Raw genomic sequence first — 20,692 nt, forward strand, 5'->3', positions numbered from 1 at the left:
GACTCTGTTGGTCTAATGTTGCCCCCATCCCCCATTTCTGAGTGCTGTGGTTGCGCCCTGGCTTGAAGGTCTGTGTGAAGGAAGAGCTAATGGTTTCCTGAGGACGCGCAGTAGTAGTGGCTGCTGATAATTTATTGCCTTTTATCCCCATTCCTAACTCCAGTCTGTCAGTCTGTCTCAGCTCGGTGACACGGTATTGGAGCAATGCCACCCATCCTGTTTGTGGTGTCTCATTAAGGTGGAATTACACCTGAATGCCTTCAGTTTCCCCTACAGCAATAGAAAGTTGCCGAGGGGGCAGACAAATAAACAATATAATCCCTTTCCTGTCAATGGGTCCCTTAGATAAAGGCTGTTATTTAATCCCGAGCAAAGTAACCTTATGTCAACCCACACATAGATCAATTGTGCATGGATGTGTCTAAGTAAAGTCTATGGAAAGGACGTTGTATTTCCTGCCATGGAAACCAGTCCCTGGAGAAGCTGGCCACCAATGCTATGGGCTTACCATAGACTTTGATTGGAAGTTAGTAGCACCCAGTGTGTTGCAGTAGTTTATGGGCATTTTAGAGCATATTCCTCCAATGAGTGAGTGGTAATGACTTTATTGATGCACTTTAAACCATATCCATCCATCCTAGTGCCATTAGCCCATCCATTATCTGTTGTTTTTGGATTATGATGGTGCCAATGAGAACTCCCTGCCCAAGGGGCAGACGACAGAGGTGCAAAAACCACCAGCTGGCAGGTTTGGCTGCTCTGATCTTCTGCTTGTACAGAAACCTTATGGATACATTACATTTAATGTAAACACAACTTTAGTTGCCCTTTTAGACTTGGGTTTCGTCTATATGAATATTTTTGCAGAAAATAAACATTCACATACGGACAGCTATATATTTCACCCCTAGTTTGCCTTTAAACGATTTATGACCTATTTTTCTTTAGGAGGAACAGCGGAGACGAAGGGGCATGTCATGGCGCACAAAGGACTCTCTAGCTTTATATGAAATGATATGTGCCTTTACAGAGCGGGGAATGTAAATATTTCTGCACCTAGGTCAGGGCTCAGTAGAATCCAAAGAATGCTGCCAATGTTACAACATGCTCGGCGCAGTAGAAGGAACTGGGAAGCATTTTAACTTATTTACTCTACAAAACATGGCCTCATATTGTTATTGCCACTGCTTGTTCTCTATGTATAACCCAGCTCTCCAGACTCCAAAAAACTATTGCCTTGTGGGATAACAATATTAGTATTACTTCTTGTTCCTTCTGTTTCTAGTCAGGCCTCTCCTATTCATCCTCTAGTCTGTCATTTATGCTATGGTTGCTATGGTAATTTTGGCCCTAGCAACCAGATAGCTGCTGAAATCCCAAACTGGAAAATTGCTTCTCAGTGGATGCCATTAAAGTCTATGGCATTAGAAATGGAAGGTATTGGGGTTTTCTTCACCTGTGTTTTAGCATGGGTGAAGTACATGCATGGGCAGATCATGGCCTAGTCTACACTCTACACCCATTCATCAGAGAGAGCACTGAGTAGGCCAATATAATGCAACTTCAGACCACTGACTCTTGGACACTTTTTGCTATGAGACTGATTTAGAATCAAATAACTAGAGAGAAGCAGAGAGGCACCAGGAAATGTGCAATCTGTAAAAAGTCAAGAAAATCCAGTTTTTCCCCCAAAAAATAAATACACCAGTTTTTTTGTGCCTGAAATGTACATTTTGTTGGAAAAATTGACGTTTTTTACTTTCTGTGATGTTTGTTTTAGAGAAATTTTATATAAAAGTATTTCAGTTGTAGTTGTACTATGTTAGTTATTCTTTTTTTTTTTTTTTTTTTTGGTTTGGTTAGAAATCAGCCGCTTTTGGCATTTAGCTTTTGTGCATATAAGGAGGTAAACAGACAATAGTACAGTGGGTTCCTATTGTTACTTAGAAATCTGGGGACATGTCTGCCAGCATCAGACTCTCCCTTGGGCCTGGCAGGGCTGGAGTCAGTGCGGTGGGCATACTTGGTGGTGGGAGGGGGTTGTTACTACAGGGCTCAGTGAATTCTTATAGTAGAAAGAGCTAGAGATGTGTCTGTGTTTTTCCCCTGTAAAACTAAAGGCTAAAATGTTTTTGCCCCCTGTATCCATATTTTCTCATACCTTTATAATAAATAGGGGTTCAAATGGGCTCCCACTACTCCCTGACGTGTGGACCAAATTTTATCTTGAAACCCAAACACACAGGGCCTAAAGTAAAAATGAGGTAAAACCACCACCACCTGATGGTCACACATGTTCCTTCTGTTACATGATACTTAACCATTAGGGAACCACAGCTGGCAGACTGGGGTCTTTATGCCTTGCCTACTGGGTCAGTCAGGGGGTATTGCAAAGAAAACCTACCTTGTATGGCACATTTACAACTGGACTTGTTGAGTAATTATAAAAATGTTTCAAGTTTATTCAACAAGTTGCTTAAGACTTACTACTTCTGGATACTGTGTATCATGACTTGATGACCACCATAGACATGACTGGCATTGATTGATATAGAATTGGGATGGCCTTCAGCCATTTATGGGTTCCCGTGAGTTCCTGAAGGACAACAGGTTGCCAGTCGAATGAGTGGTGAAACATTTTTTAAAATTACTCAAGAAGTTAGCTTGCTTTAGACCAGGGATCCCCAACCTTTCTTACACGTGAGCCACAGTCAAATGTAAAAAGACTTGGGGAGCAACACAAGCACCATAAAAGTTCATGGAGGAGCCAAATAAGGGCTGTGATTGGCTATTAGGGGCCTCTATGCACGCTATCAGCTTACAGGGGCTTTATTTGGTAGGAACTCTTGTTTTTATTCAACCTAAACTTGCCCCCAAGTCAGGAATTCAAAAATAACTCCCTGGTTTGGGGGCACTGAGAGCAACATCCAAGGGGTTGGGGAGCAACATGTTGCCCCCTGAGCCTCTGGTTGGGGATCACTGCTTTAGACTAACCACTACTAGATACTGTCTGTCGTGACCTGGAAGACCGATAACCTTCATAGACATTAGTTGGGATGGGCCATCAGCCATTTATGGGTTCCTGAAGGGTAACAGGTTGCCCGTCCCACTGACAGTACATGCTAATTTAGGAATATGTGCCCATGTAGCACTGGTATATTGCAAGGATATCAAGCTTGCCTACAGTAGCTATGGGTAGTGGGAAATATATAAATGGAGTTGTACACTGTAGTGCAAGTCCCTGTAAGAAATAAGGGAGGTTATTAGGGTGTGTTAGGAGGGCACCCCACAGTGACATTGAGGGCTCAATGGAGAGGATTTTGCCTGGACATGTTTCCCAGGACTGCACTGTGACTGGTGGAGATATCAGGCCCAGCCCTATATAAACAGCTTTATATAAACAGCCAGAGACAGCACAGTCAACTGCCCTTGCCTTACACTGAGAGGAGGCCAGGCATAACCAAGTACAGATTTTTCCATCCTGCTGGATACACACCAGAGAGGCCCAGGAAAGCACCCCACATCCACTGCTCCAGCTTCTTATACCAGGGGTGCCGGCACAGGTTCTTGTAGGACAGAAGCACCCAGGTGAGAGCTACAGGATCTCTGCAGGGTGGGTTCCCAGCCATACAGACACATGGGGTGGGGGGGTCACTATGAGGGTTGCCACCTGACCAGCCTGGACAGTAAAAATAATGCTTGATGCCAATGTAATTAATAGGGAAAAACATAAAAATATAGGAAGCCCGGTACTCACCATATATAAGCTTTGTGCTAAGGACAGTATAGGATTTGTATCCAACAAAGAACTTGCTTAATATTATTGTGCATTTATTTTTAAAATGAAATAATTGGAGACAGAGGAAACATTTGTGTGTGTGTATGTATGTGTATATATATATATATATATATATATATATATATATATATACATATAATACATTGTTTTTTCATAAAGTATAATAATTTGAAACAGAATTGTGGCACCTCCAGCTGTTGTTGCCATTCCTGGAGTTCCCTGAGGGCCACTGGCTGCCAGGATTTGTAACCTCACAGAATCTGAAGGAATTTACCTGGGAAATATTCAACTGCCCAACTGCTGGTGGCCTAAATGTTTGTTGGACTACAACTCCCAGCATCCTAGTGATCCCCGATTAGCGCAGCTCTTTCTGGGGATCATGTCCAGAACCGAAGGCACCGGGTCGATACAATACATTTTCGTAGCCCGGAGAGAACCACAAACACACATCTGCTTCCTTGTATGGGCATGCTCAGGCAATTTGGGAGCACAACCTTCTCTAGTATAGAAATATAGTGAGCTTATTGTACGCCATCTGGAATGAATTATCAACCCAGTGCCGGCAATTAAAGGGTTAACCGGGCCTATAAAGGATAATGTGTTTTTCTCTCAGCCACAGGAATATTCATACACAGCAACGTAACTAGTGTCTGAGAGACCTGCCTTTTATTATGATATAGGCCAGGGATGGGCACCGTACAGCTTCCTGCAGTATGGAGGTGGTTGGGAGTTGTAGTTCTACTATGTCGGAATGTCTGCACATTGCCCAACTATGATATTGATAATGCCATTCTAAGACAATTTCCATTTGGTTTTCACTATTATGATTTTGTCTTACTTCTGCCACTATCCTTGGCAACCAGGCATTTGTTTGGATAACAGAGTAAAGGATGCATAGCGGCGGGCCTGTATAGAAATGTAAGCCATTAAAAAATAGGTTAATCATAAAATAATAGGTTAATCTGCTTTTTTGGTTGCCTTGGGGGACGTAACCCTAGCTACACTGCGGTATTAAAGGGGTCACTTAGGAGAGGGGTAGAAGAGAGAGGCAATGGTTAAGGGTTGGAAGCAAAAGTGAAGACGGTTTGTGTCTTTATCTTTCTCCTAGTATATGTTTACTAGTGTGTAGACTTCCCCTTTAAATAGAAATTCATATTTCTGTGCAAATTGCTATAGAGTCTCTGGTAGGCATGTACCACATACACTGTTTTGGCATTTTCAACTTTCGTGTTCATGTAATGAAAAGGATTCAGGTTTGGTTTGGCCAGGCACTTTATATTTAGCCAAATCCTGTTGATAAAGGCCCAAACCCGGGCAAATCCTGAACTGAATCCTGGATTTGGTGCATCCCTTGTCTAGGCTGTTATGTGATTGGCTAATTGCCCTTTGTTGGGATTTAGTGGGGAATTGTTACAAATGTCACAGCAAGTTGCACTGAACAAAAGCAATAACAACAAATTACTGCTTGTATACAAATGTACCCTGCCCTCACCTGACTTGTGAACAATGAATGTATCTAAAAACATGATTGGTCCTTACTTACAAACAATGAATGAGCTTGACTTTACCATAAATGTGATTGATCCATGTGAACGCTGAATGTGGTAAATCCTAATGTGATTGGTTCTTACTTATAGATAGATAAATAGAGAATGCAAAATGGCTGGACCTTGATCATCAACAATAATTGTCTGTTGACAGAGAGGAATTTCTACCCAGGATTCTCTTTATTGCCATTGGTTTATGTGCTTGCAGGCTTTATACTAAATCTGGGATTCTGGGTGCTGTAGTCCAGTTCCACTGGGATTCTGGGTGTTGTAGTCCAGTCCCACTGGGATCCTGGGTGCTGTAGTACAGTTCCACTGGGATTCTGGGTGCTGTAGTCCAGTTCCACTGGGATTCTGGGTGCTGTAGTCCAGTTCCACTGGGATTCTGGGTGCTCTAGTCCAGTCCCACTGGGATTCTAGGTGTTGTAGTCCAGTTCCACTGGGATTCTGGGTGTTGTAGTCCAGTTCCACTGGGATTCTGGGTGTTGTAGTCCAGTTCCACTGGGATTCTGGGTGCTGTAGTCCAGACCCACTGGGATTCTGGGTGTTGTAGTCCAGTCCCACTGGGATTCTAGGTGTTGTAGTCCAGTTCCACTGGGATTCTGGGTGTTGTAGTCCAGTTCCACTGGGATTCTGGGTGTTGTAGTCCAGTTCCACTGGGATTCTGGGTGTTGTAGTCCAGTCCCACTGCAGAGCCTCAGGCACCACTGTGTTAAAATACTCTCCCTGCAGTTGTTCCTTTTAGTTGTAGTGGAACTATAATTCCTCTTATCCTTTGCAAACCAGAATGTGCCTATGTTTGCTTTAGACTTTCAGAAACAACATCTGATAGAATAACATTGAGGTTCAGTGTTGATTCTGCCCTTAGCGCAGGGGGCTCATTTACTGTAGTACCACTACAATTCCCAGAATCCATTACTGCGCACATAGTGCCCACAGAACAAGCTGCTGTTCTGGGAAAAGGCATGCTGTAACAACTACCCAGCAATACTCTATCAGTATATTTTACTAAAGCGATGATGTATGGCTTTGTTTCTGCCATGTTAGCAGGCTGGGAGGGGTATGTGCCGCATTCCTTTACCCCTGCAGGCTCAGTAACTTCATACTGGACGTTCGCTGTTATGTAATTTTCCTCTCTATAAAACAAGAGCAAATTGCTGCCTCTGCTGTCTGCCTGTGGTTGCCCCTTGTTAATATTAATTCCAACTTTTACCTGTTTGGGTGAGTTTGTCCTGCCCGAGCTGGAAAACAAATGGCAGGCAAGAAAAATAAAATAAAGGGCAATTATACTCTATTAAAAGGTAGAAACCCTTGTTTTTCTTCTTATTTTTGCATAAAGCTGAAGCAGCCATATTGTATCCCTTACACAATACACTATGGAAGCCGCCATATTTGCTGTCCAAGTTGTTGACCACCATATCAACACTTCTGGCTTTCAACACCCAAATGTCCCTTTTTCCGTCACAGTAATTTTAAATGCATCATTGCTTTTAAAATGTCTCCTGCTGTCTGAGTGTTGCCAGTTTGCCTTTATGTTTGGGGGTGCAGAGGGGAGAAGATATTTCTCGCATACAGATGGGGAAATATTGAGTGGGGTGTGGGCGCTTGAGCTTGGCCAAGCTTGTCACTAATAGTGCTGCTTGCTCTCACTGAATATACTTTGGGTGCTTTACTTAACAGTTTGGTTTATCTCTCTCTCTCTGTCTCTCACTCTTCTCTCTCTCTGTCTCTCGCTCCCTTTCCCCTCCCTTTCTAGAACCTCCGGCCAAATACCAAATCTCCAAAGCTGATGTCTTTCCTGTTCTGCCTGGTGAGCCACTTGATCTTCGCTGCCCATTGGCCGATGGCCCCCCTGTGACTTGGAATAAAGATGGGGCAAAGTTAGAGGTCAACAATAGGACGTTGATTGTCAGGAACTACTTGCAGATTAAGGAGACCACCCCCAGGGACTCAGGGCTCTATTCCTGTTCAGTGTTAAAAAACTCACATTTCTTCCATGTCAATGTCACAGGTGAGTGGAACCAGAGCCTCGGGCGCAGGGATTGCATGCCCGGGTGCAGGAGGTGTATGTAACTGGCAAACTATTGGCCCCTGCTACAAAACCCTGTTAGAGAGGGACACGTGCCAGTGCTTAAATGGGGGCATGGCGATGTTGTAAATAAGAATTAAATTCCAGTGGTGGGCTTCCAGCCCAGGAATGCACATTATTGTGAGGCTCCAGAAGCCACATAAGTATGAATCAACTCTGACCTATTGCAGCCTGCCTTCAGCAGAACATACACACTCAACCGTGTAATGGTAATAAGCCTTTGGGTCATGCTGGCCTATCAGAGGCTTTCCCTGTAGGCCCAGACCCTATTGAGACCCAGCCTCTGAGAATTCCCCTCTGCCCATCCTTATTTTCACCTTGGGCCTATGCAAAGACCTATACCATTTGCTACTATCTATATCTTATTGCTTATTGAGAGTAGGCCCGGAGTGTCGGGATCCCTGGTGATAGATTACTGTGCTGACTTAACCAGCCTGTCTGCTTCTGGGCCTGTTCAGGTACCTCTAGGTGTCATGGAGGCACCAGCATGGAATAAATAGGCATTAAAATAAATACACGCAAACTGGGATTTTTTTCCATACAGATAAAGGGGTGGTTAAGCTTTACATTAACTTTTAGTGTGTAGAATGCCCGTTTCTTAACAATATGTCTATGAAGATTTTCATTCATCCTGGACTTGTTTAGTAATCATTGAAGACGTTTCACTACTCATCCGAGCAGCTTCTTCAGTTCATTTCTTAACAACTTTTCCGTTTAGTATTTCAATTATTAGCCTTCCTCATCTCTTTCCAGCTTGAAAATGGGGGTCACTGACCCCAGCAGCCAAAAAACGATTGCTCTTCAAGGCTGCCATTTTATTGTTATTGTTACTTTTTATTAGTTAATCTTACTATTAAGATGCTCTCCTATTTATATTTTAGTCTCTCAATCAAACCACTGCCTGGTTGCTAGGGTAATTTGGAAGCAACCAGTTGCTAAAATTCCAAACTGGAGAGATGCTGAACACAAAGCTAAATAAATAAAAATACCCAGATAATAAAAGCAAATAGAAAATAGACATTACTTAGAAATGGGTTTGTTTTTCTTTAAATTCCAACTCATTCGTGTTGTCATAGCGTTCCATATGAACCTTCTCAAATGCCTGTACTCGCCATTCAGAATTCAAATTTGGCATTAAAACCAGCAGCCAATGTCGTTCGCTAGGTCCCATCATCCTAAGCTTCTCAAAATACCAAGTATTGTAGTTCAGCTGCAAAAACCGTGTTGCCTTGACTTGAGAGTTGAACTGTGGGTAATTTTGGGCAATCTGTGCGCAATGAACAATGGTTTTCGATGTGCGTGAGTTTTTGAATAACGATTTTTTACATGTGAAAACAATGTGCCTTCATGTTTTCCAGAAGCCAGTTCTTCCGGGGATGATGAAGATGATAACGACGGTTCTGAAGACTTCACCAACGACAATAACAATATAAGTAAGTTTCCTGGCTCGTGCTGAATGGAACCCTTAAGGGCAAGAGGGAGCAGAGTGGGACGGGCAGATTCTGGTAGCTCTGTCTATGAAATGATTGGTTAGAAATATTAGCTCCATGAGTATCTGTTTATCTGATCACAGCACGTTGTTCTGATTAAAGTGTTAGTCATATTTAGAGAATCTATCTCAGGTTACCTACATCAAAGAAAATCTTTCTGAATATCTGAAAGCTTTTTGGTTCCATTTAGCCCCTAGCTAGTAGTGTCCATCCAATGAATGCTTTCTCTAGACTACCCTATTAATGGCCTCATCATGCACAGGAGGAAGAAGAACCATTTCTAATAAAAGTGTTTGATCCCTAACGCTAGGAGCTCCCTACTGGACCAACACAGAGAAGATGGAGAAGAAGCTTCACGCCGTTCCTGCAGCGAATACGGTAAAGTTACGCTGCCCGGCAGGAGGGAATCCCACCCCTCGAATGAGGTGGTTAAAGAATGGAAAGGAGTTCAAACAGGAGCATCGGATTGGGGGATACAAGGTAAGGTTACTCCATGTTCTATGACTATTCTTCTCATACTCAGGTGTGGCCACCTTCCGCCCATACTAGTTCCTGGTCAATTAGGGGTCTAATGATTTCAGGTTAAGGGACTTGCCTGCAAGAAAACCAACTGGATGACCCATGCCAAAATGGAATTGATTAACCTGTTGCAATATTAATTACAAGCAATGCTTTATTGGGACATATAGATAGATCTTCTGCTTCCTATCCATCATCATACTACGCCCGGTTCCCCAGGGTGCTATACTTTTGCTTTGACTGTTCTGACTTCTCTTGGCTTGTTTGTTTATTATTCCTGCCAATTAAAACTCTCTGTTGGTTGAAAAAAGAGGTAATGAAGGACTCTTATAATAATCGCTTGGTTGTTCCTTTCCAGTCAGTCACTGGTTACAGAATGACTTGTGGTTTATTCAGGCTTGACCTTACGTGATTGGTCATTAGACCTCGTCATCTGATGGTTCCTTGTCCAAAAAAATGGTCAAAAGCTTAAAACGACTTGATGGCTTTGCTGATCTGGGGGTGCAGCCCTGGATTTAGGACATGAATACTTGCAAATGCCTAAGTGAAACTTCATATTATTCTGCTGACTGCGAGACTGAGGGAGTATAGATACATTATCTGCAGATGATGATAAATGTGGCAGGTGCAAACCTGTTATCAGAGAATTATGGCAATTGAAAAGGCCCAGGCTGTGCTAATTACTCTGGCAGTTTCAGTCATTGGGCTTTGGCCTGGGTGTGTAACAGGGGCCGTGTACAACCAGAACCTTCTGCTTCATGTAAGATGCTTCCGATTTCTTCCTTTGCCTTCAGACCAGAGAAACCCTTTAGTGCTTCCCACCACCACCCCCAGCACCTGGTGCACAAACACTTTCTCAGGGTTTTACAGTCTCTTTACAGTCAATCGGTCGGTCACATTTACCAGTTTTCTTGGACCATAATATGTCCCTGCACTAAAACCAGGTGTTGTCAAAAACCCAATAAACAGCAAATTTTGGCATGTGTTCGTGTTTCCTGTCTTTCCAGGTCGTTAGAAATAGCTTCTGATATGTCGGCTGACAATGTGTCGCCATTTCCAGAAGCTCTTACAACACCTGTATTGTGCGTGTCCGGATAATTGGAATGTTCTTGGGGTTTTTGGGCAAGGTTTTTAGTGGGTTGGGATCTCCTAACTGAATAGCTCTTCAACAAGCTGGAAGCCTGTAGGCAATGGGGGCAATTGCATAGTCAACTGGTTTCTCACTAACAAAGTTCAAGCGTCCAGATTGTTGCTGCTGTGGAATAGCCACAGCTGAGATAGTGTTGCTGGATGTTTACAGTTCAAGTTACCATTAAAGGTCCAGCCTTTGGTCAGCTCATAACAAGGTTACAGGTATTGGAAAACATTAGTATATAAGCCATTCAGCCATAGTTCCAAGGATATCTAGGATAGGAAATACATATTTAACCCATATCTCACCTTAATTGACATTCAGTCTGGGATTTCAGGTAAATCTAGCAGAGTAAATACACATTCTCCCCAAATCTTACCCCTAGAGGCATTCAAGTCTCGGTCTGATAATTTGTTAGTGGACTGTAGCCTGCTAACAACTTATACAGAGCCAAGACAAGAAGGTAAATAGAAATAAAACAAAGAATGAAACCAGTCGCAGATTGTCTCAGATTGTCTCAGATTATCAATGTGTGCATCATACTTAAGCTGAACTATCTCTTTAATGATCTACAGTTGACTGGGTAGGATGTGGGTGTAGGTTAATTTTTAGCCTTTGGGTATCAGGGGCCAGTGAGAATCCCAGTGAATAATCTTTAACTTTATTTCTTTCTGTTCACTGTCACATATTAACACTTTACTGGGCTATAGGCAGATGCCATAGGCCAGTGATACTTATCTGCAGCCGATTGGGCAACGGCCACTTTTTCTCATGACTGGCGCCATACACTGCGTGGTCACTTTTCGCTGGTAGTATAATAGTATTAAGAGTTTAGTAGTATTCTTAAAAATATTGCTCCAAATTTCCCACCTGGGCATCTGGGCACTGGATACGTGTTACTCATTAGCATTTATTTGCAAATGATTGGTATGAACTGAATTAGAGATATGTAACCTTGGGCACTTCAGTCCGCCCACTCCAGCAATGAGACATCAGTCGAGCTATGAGAAGAATGCTGGGAGTCTCTGCGCCACTGGGAGTTCTGAACTTTGCCTGATGTCAGAGTGGGCACAAGCTGGTTTTAAACCGTTAGAGATTATTGACTAAGCGAATCATTGGAGCAGAACTCCATGCAACCCAAGTGAACCCAAGCCAGTGGCCCACCTAGAAGTGTAAGGGGACGCGCTTCCCTGATGGAAGCAGTGGGCCAAACAACCAGACCCATCCATTCTAACCACCTAATTAGGTGCACCAGTTGGGTCATACCATTATGGGGTTGGGAGTGAATCCTTAATGGTGGAATCAACTGGTTTATTGAATCTGTGGTGCTCCAGCTGTTGCTGGACTACAACTTTTAGAATGCTTGTCTGTCTATGTGAATTTAGAAAATGTAAAGTAATCTCTGCTTAAGGCTTTTGAGGGCAGCGAATAGTAGAAGGGTACATGTATGTCTCAAGCTTGCTCCAATCAGAAAGTGCTGCTACGTGTGCCTGCCCTATGTAGCTTTGTTTTTCTGCATACAAGAGCCTTTTGCTGGCTACGTGTCCGTACTTGCGACGGTGCCGGTTTGTTTTCACTCTGCATTTTTATCGTAGTGCGTAAGGGCTGTCCCCACCGCATGTCGAGCTCGTCCCACCTCTGCCTTTACCTGCCTGCAGTGTGCACCCCTGCTCCCCGGCAATCCCATCCCCACCTGCTGGGCGCTTCTTCCCTTGTGTAAATTGTTGTGCTGCTCACAAAGCTTTGCGTTCAGCCGTGTAGGAAAAACCTTGCCTCTAGCCGTAAGCTTTTGTGTTTACTCTGAGAGCGACAGGCATGAGTGGGAAGGCAAACCAAGCGCACGAATAGAATATCTACCCAAAAAAACTGTTGTTTGCACAATGGAAGAAAATGTCATTCTAAGAAAGTTTCCAATGGACATTCATGAAAGATTTTTACTGTGTTATGTGTAAATGTCATTGCTGTTGAAAGCAGTATGTGCCTGGCTGTTTATATCTTCTGCGTTCCTGGTTCTGACTTTTGAAATAGACCCAGAGAACCCTGTATAGGGTATTAGATTATGTTGCCCTTTCTGTGTAGAGTTCTATTGACATCCCTGTTTGGCAAGCCATGGACCCTTCTGGCTTTGTGAAAAGGGATAAGATCCAAGGAAAAACATACATAGTAATCGGTGGATGAGGTAGAATTCTTTTACCCTTAGTGGTGGAGGGTCCGGGTGCCCCACACCTTCAGCTTCAGGGAGCCAATATGAGGAAATCGAGAAAAACAGGCAGGCACTCCGGATCAATAAAACGTCTTGGGTAGCTCAACAAGTTAAAGTAAGTTATAGTTTATTTAAACTTACACATAGTGCTATAAAGCCTTACGTGTTTTGTACCTAAATGGGTACTTAGTCATAGGCTGACTTTGTGAAAAGGGAGTATAACACAAAAGGAGGGCTAGGGTAGCTCATGAGGATTGCTGACGGCAGCCAGCATGAGAGAATGGCAATACTAAGGGCTATGACACCTCCCACTGACTGGCCATAAAACATCAGGGAAGAATACAACCATTGGTCATCTGCCTAAAAATGCAGCTGACTCACCTTAATCGATTTATTCACCTATATTTAATAACATGTGACTATGCACCTACATGTAATACAAACCGTGTAGCTCTGGCTAGGTACTTGTTTTTCTGTATGTTGCAGGCATGTTTTCTTACATGACCTCTGCGTATTTGCGTTTGTGTACATTGAAAATCCTGCAAGTACACCTGTGCTCACAAGACCTGTGCGTTCCTTGCACCTCCCAAAAGATAAATTTACTCCATCAGCGGCGGTCGGGTTTAACATTAACTGGATTCCGTTCCCACATCTGCCAGGCCGATAAGTTGTCCCCCCCCCCCCCCCCCCCCCACCAGTTCTTTCTACACAGTCAGGTTGACAAGAGTAAATAAATGGCAAAGCAAACAGTTTAATCGCTGGGAATTGCTTGAGTACACAACGCTGATTGTGGGTGAGATGGCCGCCTTGGAATGAAGGACAAGTGTCCTGGAATTTGGCAGGATGGGTAGAAGCGTTAGTTGTGGTATAACCCGTGAAGGCGTGGTCCCACCGTGCACAATCCGACACACAATACTTATATGCATCATTAAAAGGGACAACCATTCACTAATAAATAAAGGTGGCCATACACGCACCGATAATATCGTATGAAACCTCGTTTCGTACGATATTCGGTGCGTGTATGGTATGTCGGCGAGTCGACCGATATCGCAGGAAGCTGCTGATATCGGCCGACTCGCCGATCGGACCAGTTTGAAAATTTTGATTGGGCGCCATAGAAGGCGCCTGACCAAAATCTCCCTTCAGCGCTGAATCGGCAGAAGGAGGTAGAAATCCTATTGTTTCTACCTCCTTACCTGCCGATTAGGAGGTAATATCTACAGTTAGTACTAGTGGTTGTATTTATAGTGTATGTATGTGAGTGTATAGATTGGTTAGTGTGGGTTAGGTGTGCTGGGTTTACTTGGATGGGTTGAACTTGATGGACACTGGTCTTTTTTCAACCCTATGTAACTATGATTCAGCCCTGAATGGTGTGTGGCAGATCTGACGATGTTTCGTGCGACCGATGGTCGCACGAAACATTGTCAGATCGCCACATGTATGGCCAGCTTTAGCCTTGTATTATCAGCATGCATAGGGGAAGCCATCTCTTGATCATAACAATGAAATCTACTGTAGAAAGAACGAAAATTGAGAAAGAAACAAAAAAACATCTTCCCCTGTGGTATCAATGGCTGAATCCTATTGATATTTAGTGTTACATGCAGAGATTTGTGGTTTTGAACAAGAACATACATAGCTTTGGTGTCCTTCACATGTCCCCATCTCAGAAGGTTCTGGGATATCTCTAACAAGTCCATTGGTTGCAAGGACAGACATTCTAAAGGTGCCTATAGACGAGCCAAACGATGGAATTAGCCTACACATTCCCTGATATCGCCCACCCGTAGGTGGGGATAACGGGTGAAGAGCAACTCGCTTGGCGACCTCGGCAAGCGAGCGAATCTTCATGTGTATGGGGACCTTTTATATACCCTGCCATCATCTTTTAACACTAACGGAGAAGATGGTAGGAAATACCGTTGGCACCTAGCTGGAATTTTATGAATGATGCTTAGTGCCAATGGCCGGAGGGAATGTCCCAGCTAATGCCGCGGGGACCTACCAAGCAATTTGGTTATGAACAGGGAACAAAGATAAAAAATTATGTAGATATAAATGCTACATAGCAAATGCCCAGGGCAAAATTCCTTCCTGCCCTTGCGTAAAACCAGCCCAACCATCCAGGGAAGCTGAAAGTTGTAGTTCAGTAGGTCTAGGTTATCTGTCCTTCAGCTCCGCAGGCAAGTTGCTTGAAGGTTCCTTTTCTTACGTTGCTGATATTGTTATTAGGCCATTCACTGTAGAAAAACATGGGAATTTGTCCTGTCAAAAAATATTCGTACAGGTATGGGATACCTTATCTGGAAACCCGTTATCCAGAATTACGGAATGCCCGTCTCCAGTAGACCCCATTTTAATCAAATAATTCAGAATTTTAAAACGGATTCCCTTTTCTCTGAAATAATAAAGCAATACCTGTACTTGATCCCAACTAAGATATAATTACCCCTTATTGGGGGCAGAACAGCCCTATTGGGTTTATTCAATGGTTAAATGATTCCCTTTTCTCTGTAATAATAAAACAGTACCTGTACTTGATCCCAACTAAGATATAATTACCCCTTATTGGGGGCAGAACAGCCCTATTGGGTTTATTTAATGGTTAAATGATTCCCTTTTCTCTGTAATAATAAAACAGTACCTGTACTTGATCCCAACTAAGATATAATTACCCCTTATTGGGGGCAGAACAGCCCTATTGGGTTTATTTAATGGTTAAATGATTCCCTTTTCTCTGTAATAATAAAACAGTACCTGTACTTGATCCCAACTAAGATATAATTACCCCTTATTGGGGGCAGAACAGCCCTATTGGGTTTATTTCATGGTTAAATGATTCCCTTTTCTCTGTAATAATAAAACAGTACATTATAATTGATCCCAACTAAGATATAATTACCCCTTATTGGATGCAAAACAATCCTATTGGGTTTAATGAATGTTTTATTAATTTTGCAGTAGACTTAAGGTATGGAGATCCAAATTACGGAAAGACCCCTTATCCGGAATACCCTTGGTCCCAAACATTCTGGATAACGGGTCCTATACCTGTATTTTGTAATTTGGGGCTTTATTAAATAGTCTGAAAGCTTGTTGATGTTTCCATGTCAGCAAATGACTATATTGTCAGCCAATTAAAAGCAGCTACGGCTCAGTAATGACGTTCCAAAATCCCCTTGTATTGGCGTTCTTCTCTCTGGCACAAAAGGTGCTTTTTTATTTTTTTATTTTTTTTTAAGCTGAGTGCTTTATTTAGTGAGTTTAGAGCACAATAAAGCAAATTCAAAGAACTAAACCTTCTTCTGTGTCCAGAGTCTTACACATTGCGCTTTGTATCCTTCTAACCAGAACGACTCCTTTGGGATTCTCCCTTAGAAAAGAGCTTGGATTCTCTTGGTAATGATTGTCCCTCATCACCCTAAAATGATTTCACAATATGAGCTGCTGACAGAGTGGACGTCTCCTGTTGAATGGGACTTTGTATGTTCTGAAAGGAGGCTCCTTATTGTATGAACTGATACCTGCCCCCCCACCCCCCTTCCATGCCATCCCCAGCCCTACTCCCCTCCTCTGCATTCCTCTGCACTCTGCGTTCCATAGACGTCTTTCCAGAGCTCATTTTCCTGGCCTCTAATTACTTCAGTGTTCCGTCAACCCTGGATGCCTGGAAGACCTGTCAGATGCCCAGATACTCCAGGATTGGCTACAGTTATTTGTTTCTATTAGTGAAGCTGGTGAGATTTAAGCTGCCCATACATATAGTGTTGGTAGATACAATGGTCTGTAGAATTTTGTGTGGCATACCCAAGGAGCATGTCCAAGGAACAGATCCCTATATTATGGATATCAGTCATTTCAGTGATAGGGAATATCTTTTTGCTTACAGTCAGTCTGACCATCATTAATTTATACAGCAGAAGAATAGAACAATGGTGGGAAAGCATGATGTTACTGTCTGGCTTCCTAACTAGTCTCTACTAGCTTGGGTGGTTAGCTGACCGTCTTTCAGAAGAGGCTATTTCATCTCCATGCCATAGCTCTTTCATCATTAAAATTAATCTGAAGGGTCAATTTTATGACTGCTCATTGTTGTTTCTCCGTGTGTATGGCCAGCTTTAGGAAGCTGAGGCCAGTCTTGCACCTTGTAGAGATGGCTAATAACTGGATCTAGAGCCAGCTGTTGGGTTGAATGGCCATCAAAACTAAAGCTTCCTGTACTTGGGGCCTGTAGAAGCTGAAAACTCCCTCCAGACCAAATTGGCAGCTTAATGTCCTACATATGGGTTCTTTCCATTGGCCTGCCTGACACATTTATGGGGTCCAGTGGTATTTTGGTGGTAAGCTGTATCACTGGGGCCATGTTTTACACCCATCTTACAGGGGGGCTTGTGTTTATGGCCTCTGTATATTCAGCTACAGAAGACACAGTCTGAAAACCTGATCATATTAATTTTTTGTAATTGGTCAGTGGGTCCCCCAAGGACAACACAACTTCTAAAAATGAAGTCCTGTAAAAAATGAGAACACACAAGTATATCACAAAAGAAGTTTGGGCTCATAAAGGTTCTAAACTATGTCACCTAGGAATGTAGAGTGTTTGGTTGTAGAACTGTATCTGGATATTTCTACATCAGTAAGAATTTATGTATATAATCCGTGTGCAGAAGGAGCTAGAGTTGGGTGACCATTACAACCATGTTTTCATATTTCTGTGTGATGAACCAAAGTTATGGGCCACAAATAAAGTCTTTGCGATAAGTTGACTTGCCACAAGCCCAAGATTGTGCTTATGGACTTCATAAATGTCTTGTAAATTATTCTCTTTAACGGTAATGTCATCAACTATAGTTGGTACTTAGTGATGTAATTTTGGTCACTCTTGTAAAATATGAGGATATTAGAAGTTATCTCGGAGTTCCATGACCTGTACGCCTCAGTGACATATCCTTATATTTTAAAACAGGGTACATTAGCCCTTATATAAATTCATATGCAAGTTCCAGAGTTTGCATGTAGTTAATTCCTTGTCTTTTTGTGCAGAACCCACGTGATCTCTATCATCCCAAAACCTGTTATCCAGAAAACATACTGCACTGCCATTTCCCATGCTGCTTTATTAAAACCAACCATTATTAATTTTTACTGATTTGTTTTGTTCTCCACTGCTTCACATTACAGAAAGGCTCCCCTATGCAGAAGTTGCCCAGCATTCCACATAGCAAATCCCATATCTGTATATATTATCTCTTTTGATATTCTTTTTCACTTCTCCCTGCTGTTCTGTGCTTGTGACCTTGTGTCCTGCGCTGAGCTTCTTGGCAGAGATCAATAACAGAGTCCTTTTCTGTCCTCCTCAGGTCCGTAACCAGCACTGGAGCCTGATCATGGAAAGTGTTGTCCCATCAGACAAGGGCATCTACACGTGTATTGTGGAAAATGAACACGGCTCCATTAACCATACTTACCACTTGGATGTCATTGGTGAGTCCTTCTCCTCTATACAAAGTGTTGTTCATCAGAACATGCAGATATTTCATGGCATTCGCATTGATGTTGGGAGTTTACCAGTTGGTAGAAAGGAAGCCAAAACACGGTCAACTACAACTCCCAGAATCCTCAACAAACAAGCAAACGCATGCAGGGCATCTATGTTGCTGCCTGCTGATCTTGATAAGTAATTGCTCTAAACAATTCTGTACCATGTATTTCCATTATGATCTTTAGATGCCTTTAGACTTTGCACCAGGTCTAGTATGCCATAGGGACCAATCAGAAGTTTGCTTTCAAACAGGTGCAAACTAGATCCCACAAAGACCTTTACCAGTGTTGCACAGGTTGACCGAAATCCACAGGTTGGGTGGGTTTAGGCTGGTGTGGTGCTTTACTTGTGGATCGTGGGTCCCATCCACCACTATTTCTGGTGGCCATCGCTTATATATAATTTAATTACTCTGATGTCATAAAAAGTGGGCGTGGGTATAAAAGTAAGGATGGCACACCTGGTTTGGAGTGGGCAGGTTAGTGTCAAGCATCACAAGCCTTTAGCCAATAGCTGCCCCCCTAGGCACGGGCCCTCAGTGTCTATGTACTCAGTGTATATGGTAGATACAGCCCTTAATTGGATGCTACCTGCTAAATAGCTCCTATTGGTTACTTGTCTTATTCCATCGCCCCACTTACCAATCCTAGTCTGACTATTGAGAACTGCTGGGAGTTGTCGACATGCACTTCAAACATCCCCTATTTCTACCATTTTTTAGTAGACTTTAACCTTATAGATGCTGGCAAATTCCAAATACTTTATGTATGACATATAAAAATTCCCATAGGCCGGGAGAGCAGGCGCGGCCCTTGAGAACGAGCACCGGGCTGAGTTTTCAGGGTTTCTCCAGCCCTTAATTAGCCAATGAAAAGAATAGTAATTATCACTCCAACTCTCCCATAGGTATGTGTTGCCCAGAACACCGGGCCTTTTGTTCTCCTTCGGCTCAATTTGGATGAGAATGTGCAGTAATTGCTGTGGTATGTCTGTAAATAACATTCTCAGGCTTTCTTTGAACCTGCTCTTATCAACCGGGAGCACCGGCTTTTGAGAAAAAGCAAAGGAATTAAAGTGGAATTGCCAAGCGGTGATAAAAGCACAATAGCCATGTTACTGGTCAGGGCAGCAGGGGGCTTCAGGTGCATAAAAGAGAAGGGAAAATTACCCCATCTTTTAACCTCCCCCCCATCACTTTCACCTACACTGGGATGGCGTCCCAGGCTGCCTAGCCAAGCTCTTATGTTAGAAATCCCTTGCTACACATTGATTCTGCGACTTCCCGCACCTCAGGCCTCTGACAAAGTTTTGCAGAGAGCAGCCAGGAGGCTACGAGGAAAATTCCAGACCCATGGGTTTTCCCAGCTGCCAGAGGGTCTTTAAACTCAAGGAATATTGCCAAACGGGCACTGCTTATTGACATTTTTAGAGACTTTTTTCATTGTAACTCTGCAGGGGAAGCAGTAGGACAGCTCCCATTCCCTGCCTCCATGTAAACATTTCCAATGTAAAAGTAAACCTCTAAAGAAGGGCATGTTTCCCCTTTAAAGTGTAAAAATTAACTACTGAATTAAGGTATCCAGCCCTTACCTACCCCATAGCAGAGTTTTACTTGTATAATAGAAGGGCTGCAGGCTTGACATAGGGATATCCCCAAATCAAGAGTCTGACTTGGAGGGGCCCTTCTCAAAGCAATTAGATGAATTCAATGCTGAATGTAATAAGTGTCATATAGACCTGTAGTGGAATTTAGAAAGGGCTGAATTGCCCTTGGCCTAAGAAAAGGTGGTCATACACATTTACTGCCGATTGGGGTACTTAAGACCGGCTTGGCAGCTTAATTGCCCCTGTATGGGGCCCTGCAACAGGCCTCCCCAGCTGATATCTGCCCAAAAATTGGCCAGGTGTTGATCAGACAGGATTGATGTTTCGGCAGATCAGGGACCACATTGGTTCATTGATGCGGTGTAATAGTATTTATATATCATACCACCAAGCACTCAATTTATGTTTGTGTGTGTATAAATATAGTGAATAAAGTACCCCTGTTGTAAAATATGGGAACTCTGAGGTGACTTCTAATATTCTCATATTTTTCAACAAGGAATATTTTATTTATTATTTATTACACCAGTGAGTCATGTAACAGAAATGACATCACTAAGCACCAATTATAAGGATTAAATTTACAGGGTATTTATGGCTTTTGTGTATGATATAAATATACACACATACATGAATTGATTGCTTGATGGTATGGTAGAGAAGCCAAGAAACTATTGTTCAAAGAGCCAGGCCCTTCACCTGGAACAAAAGTGTATCAGAATTGGCTGCACTAAATCTCGTCCCATTGCTGAGCGATAAG

The 20,692-nt window shown here is 42.8% G+C and overlaps 1 protein-coding gene across 5 annotated transcripts in view; it reads left to right on the forward strand.

Annotated features, from left to right (window-relative positions):
- fgfr2 (fibroblast growth factor receptor 2) overlaps positions 1–20,692 on the forward strand; it is a 68,469-nt gene that overhangs the window by 27,987 nt on the left and 19,790 nt on the right. For 3 of the 5 annotated variants that reach the window (XM_012965896.2, XM_012965898.3, NM_001102856.1), the window contains exons 3-6: positions 7,103–7,357; positions 8,794–8,868; positions 9,236–9,405; positions 18,146–18,269. In XM_012965896.2, the coding sequence (XP_012821350.1) occupies positions 7,103–7,357; positions 8,794–8,868; positions 9,236–9,405; positions 18,146–18,269 (624 nt within the window). Of the gene's footprint in view, positions 1–3,421; positions 3,589–7,102; positions 7,358–8,793; positions 8,869–9,235; positions 9,406–18,145; positions 18,270–20,692 lie in introns of those variants that run through there. The other 2 variants (XM_012965900.3, XM_012965899.3) reach the window with 2 other exon arrangements.

This window comes from Xenopus tropicalis, chromosome 7 (genome assembly GCF_000004195.4).
Source record: "Xenopus tropicalis strain Nigerian chromosome 7, UCB_Xtro_10.0, whole genome shotgun sequence".
NCBI classification, from domain to species: Eukaryota; Metazoa; Chordata; class Amphibia; order Anura; family Pipidae; genus Xenopus; species Xenopus tropicalis.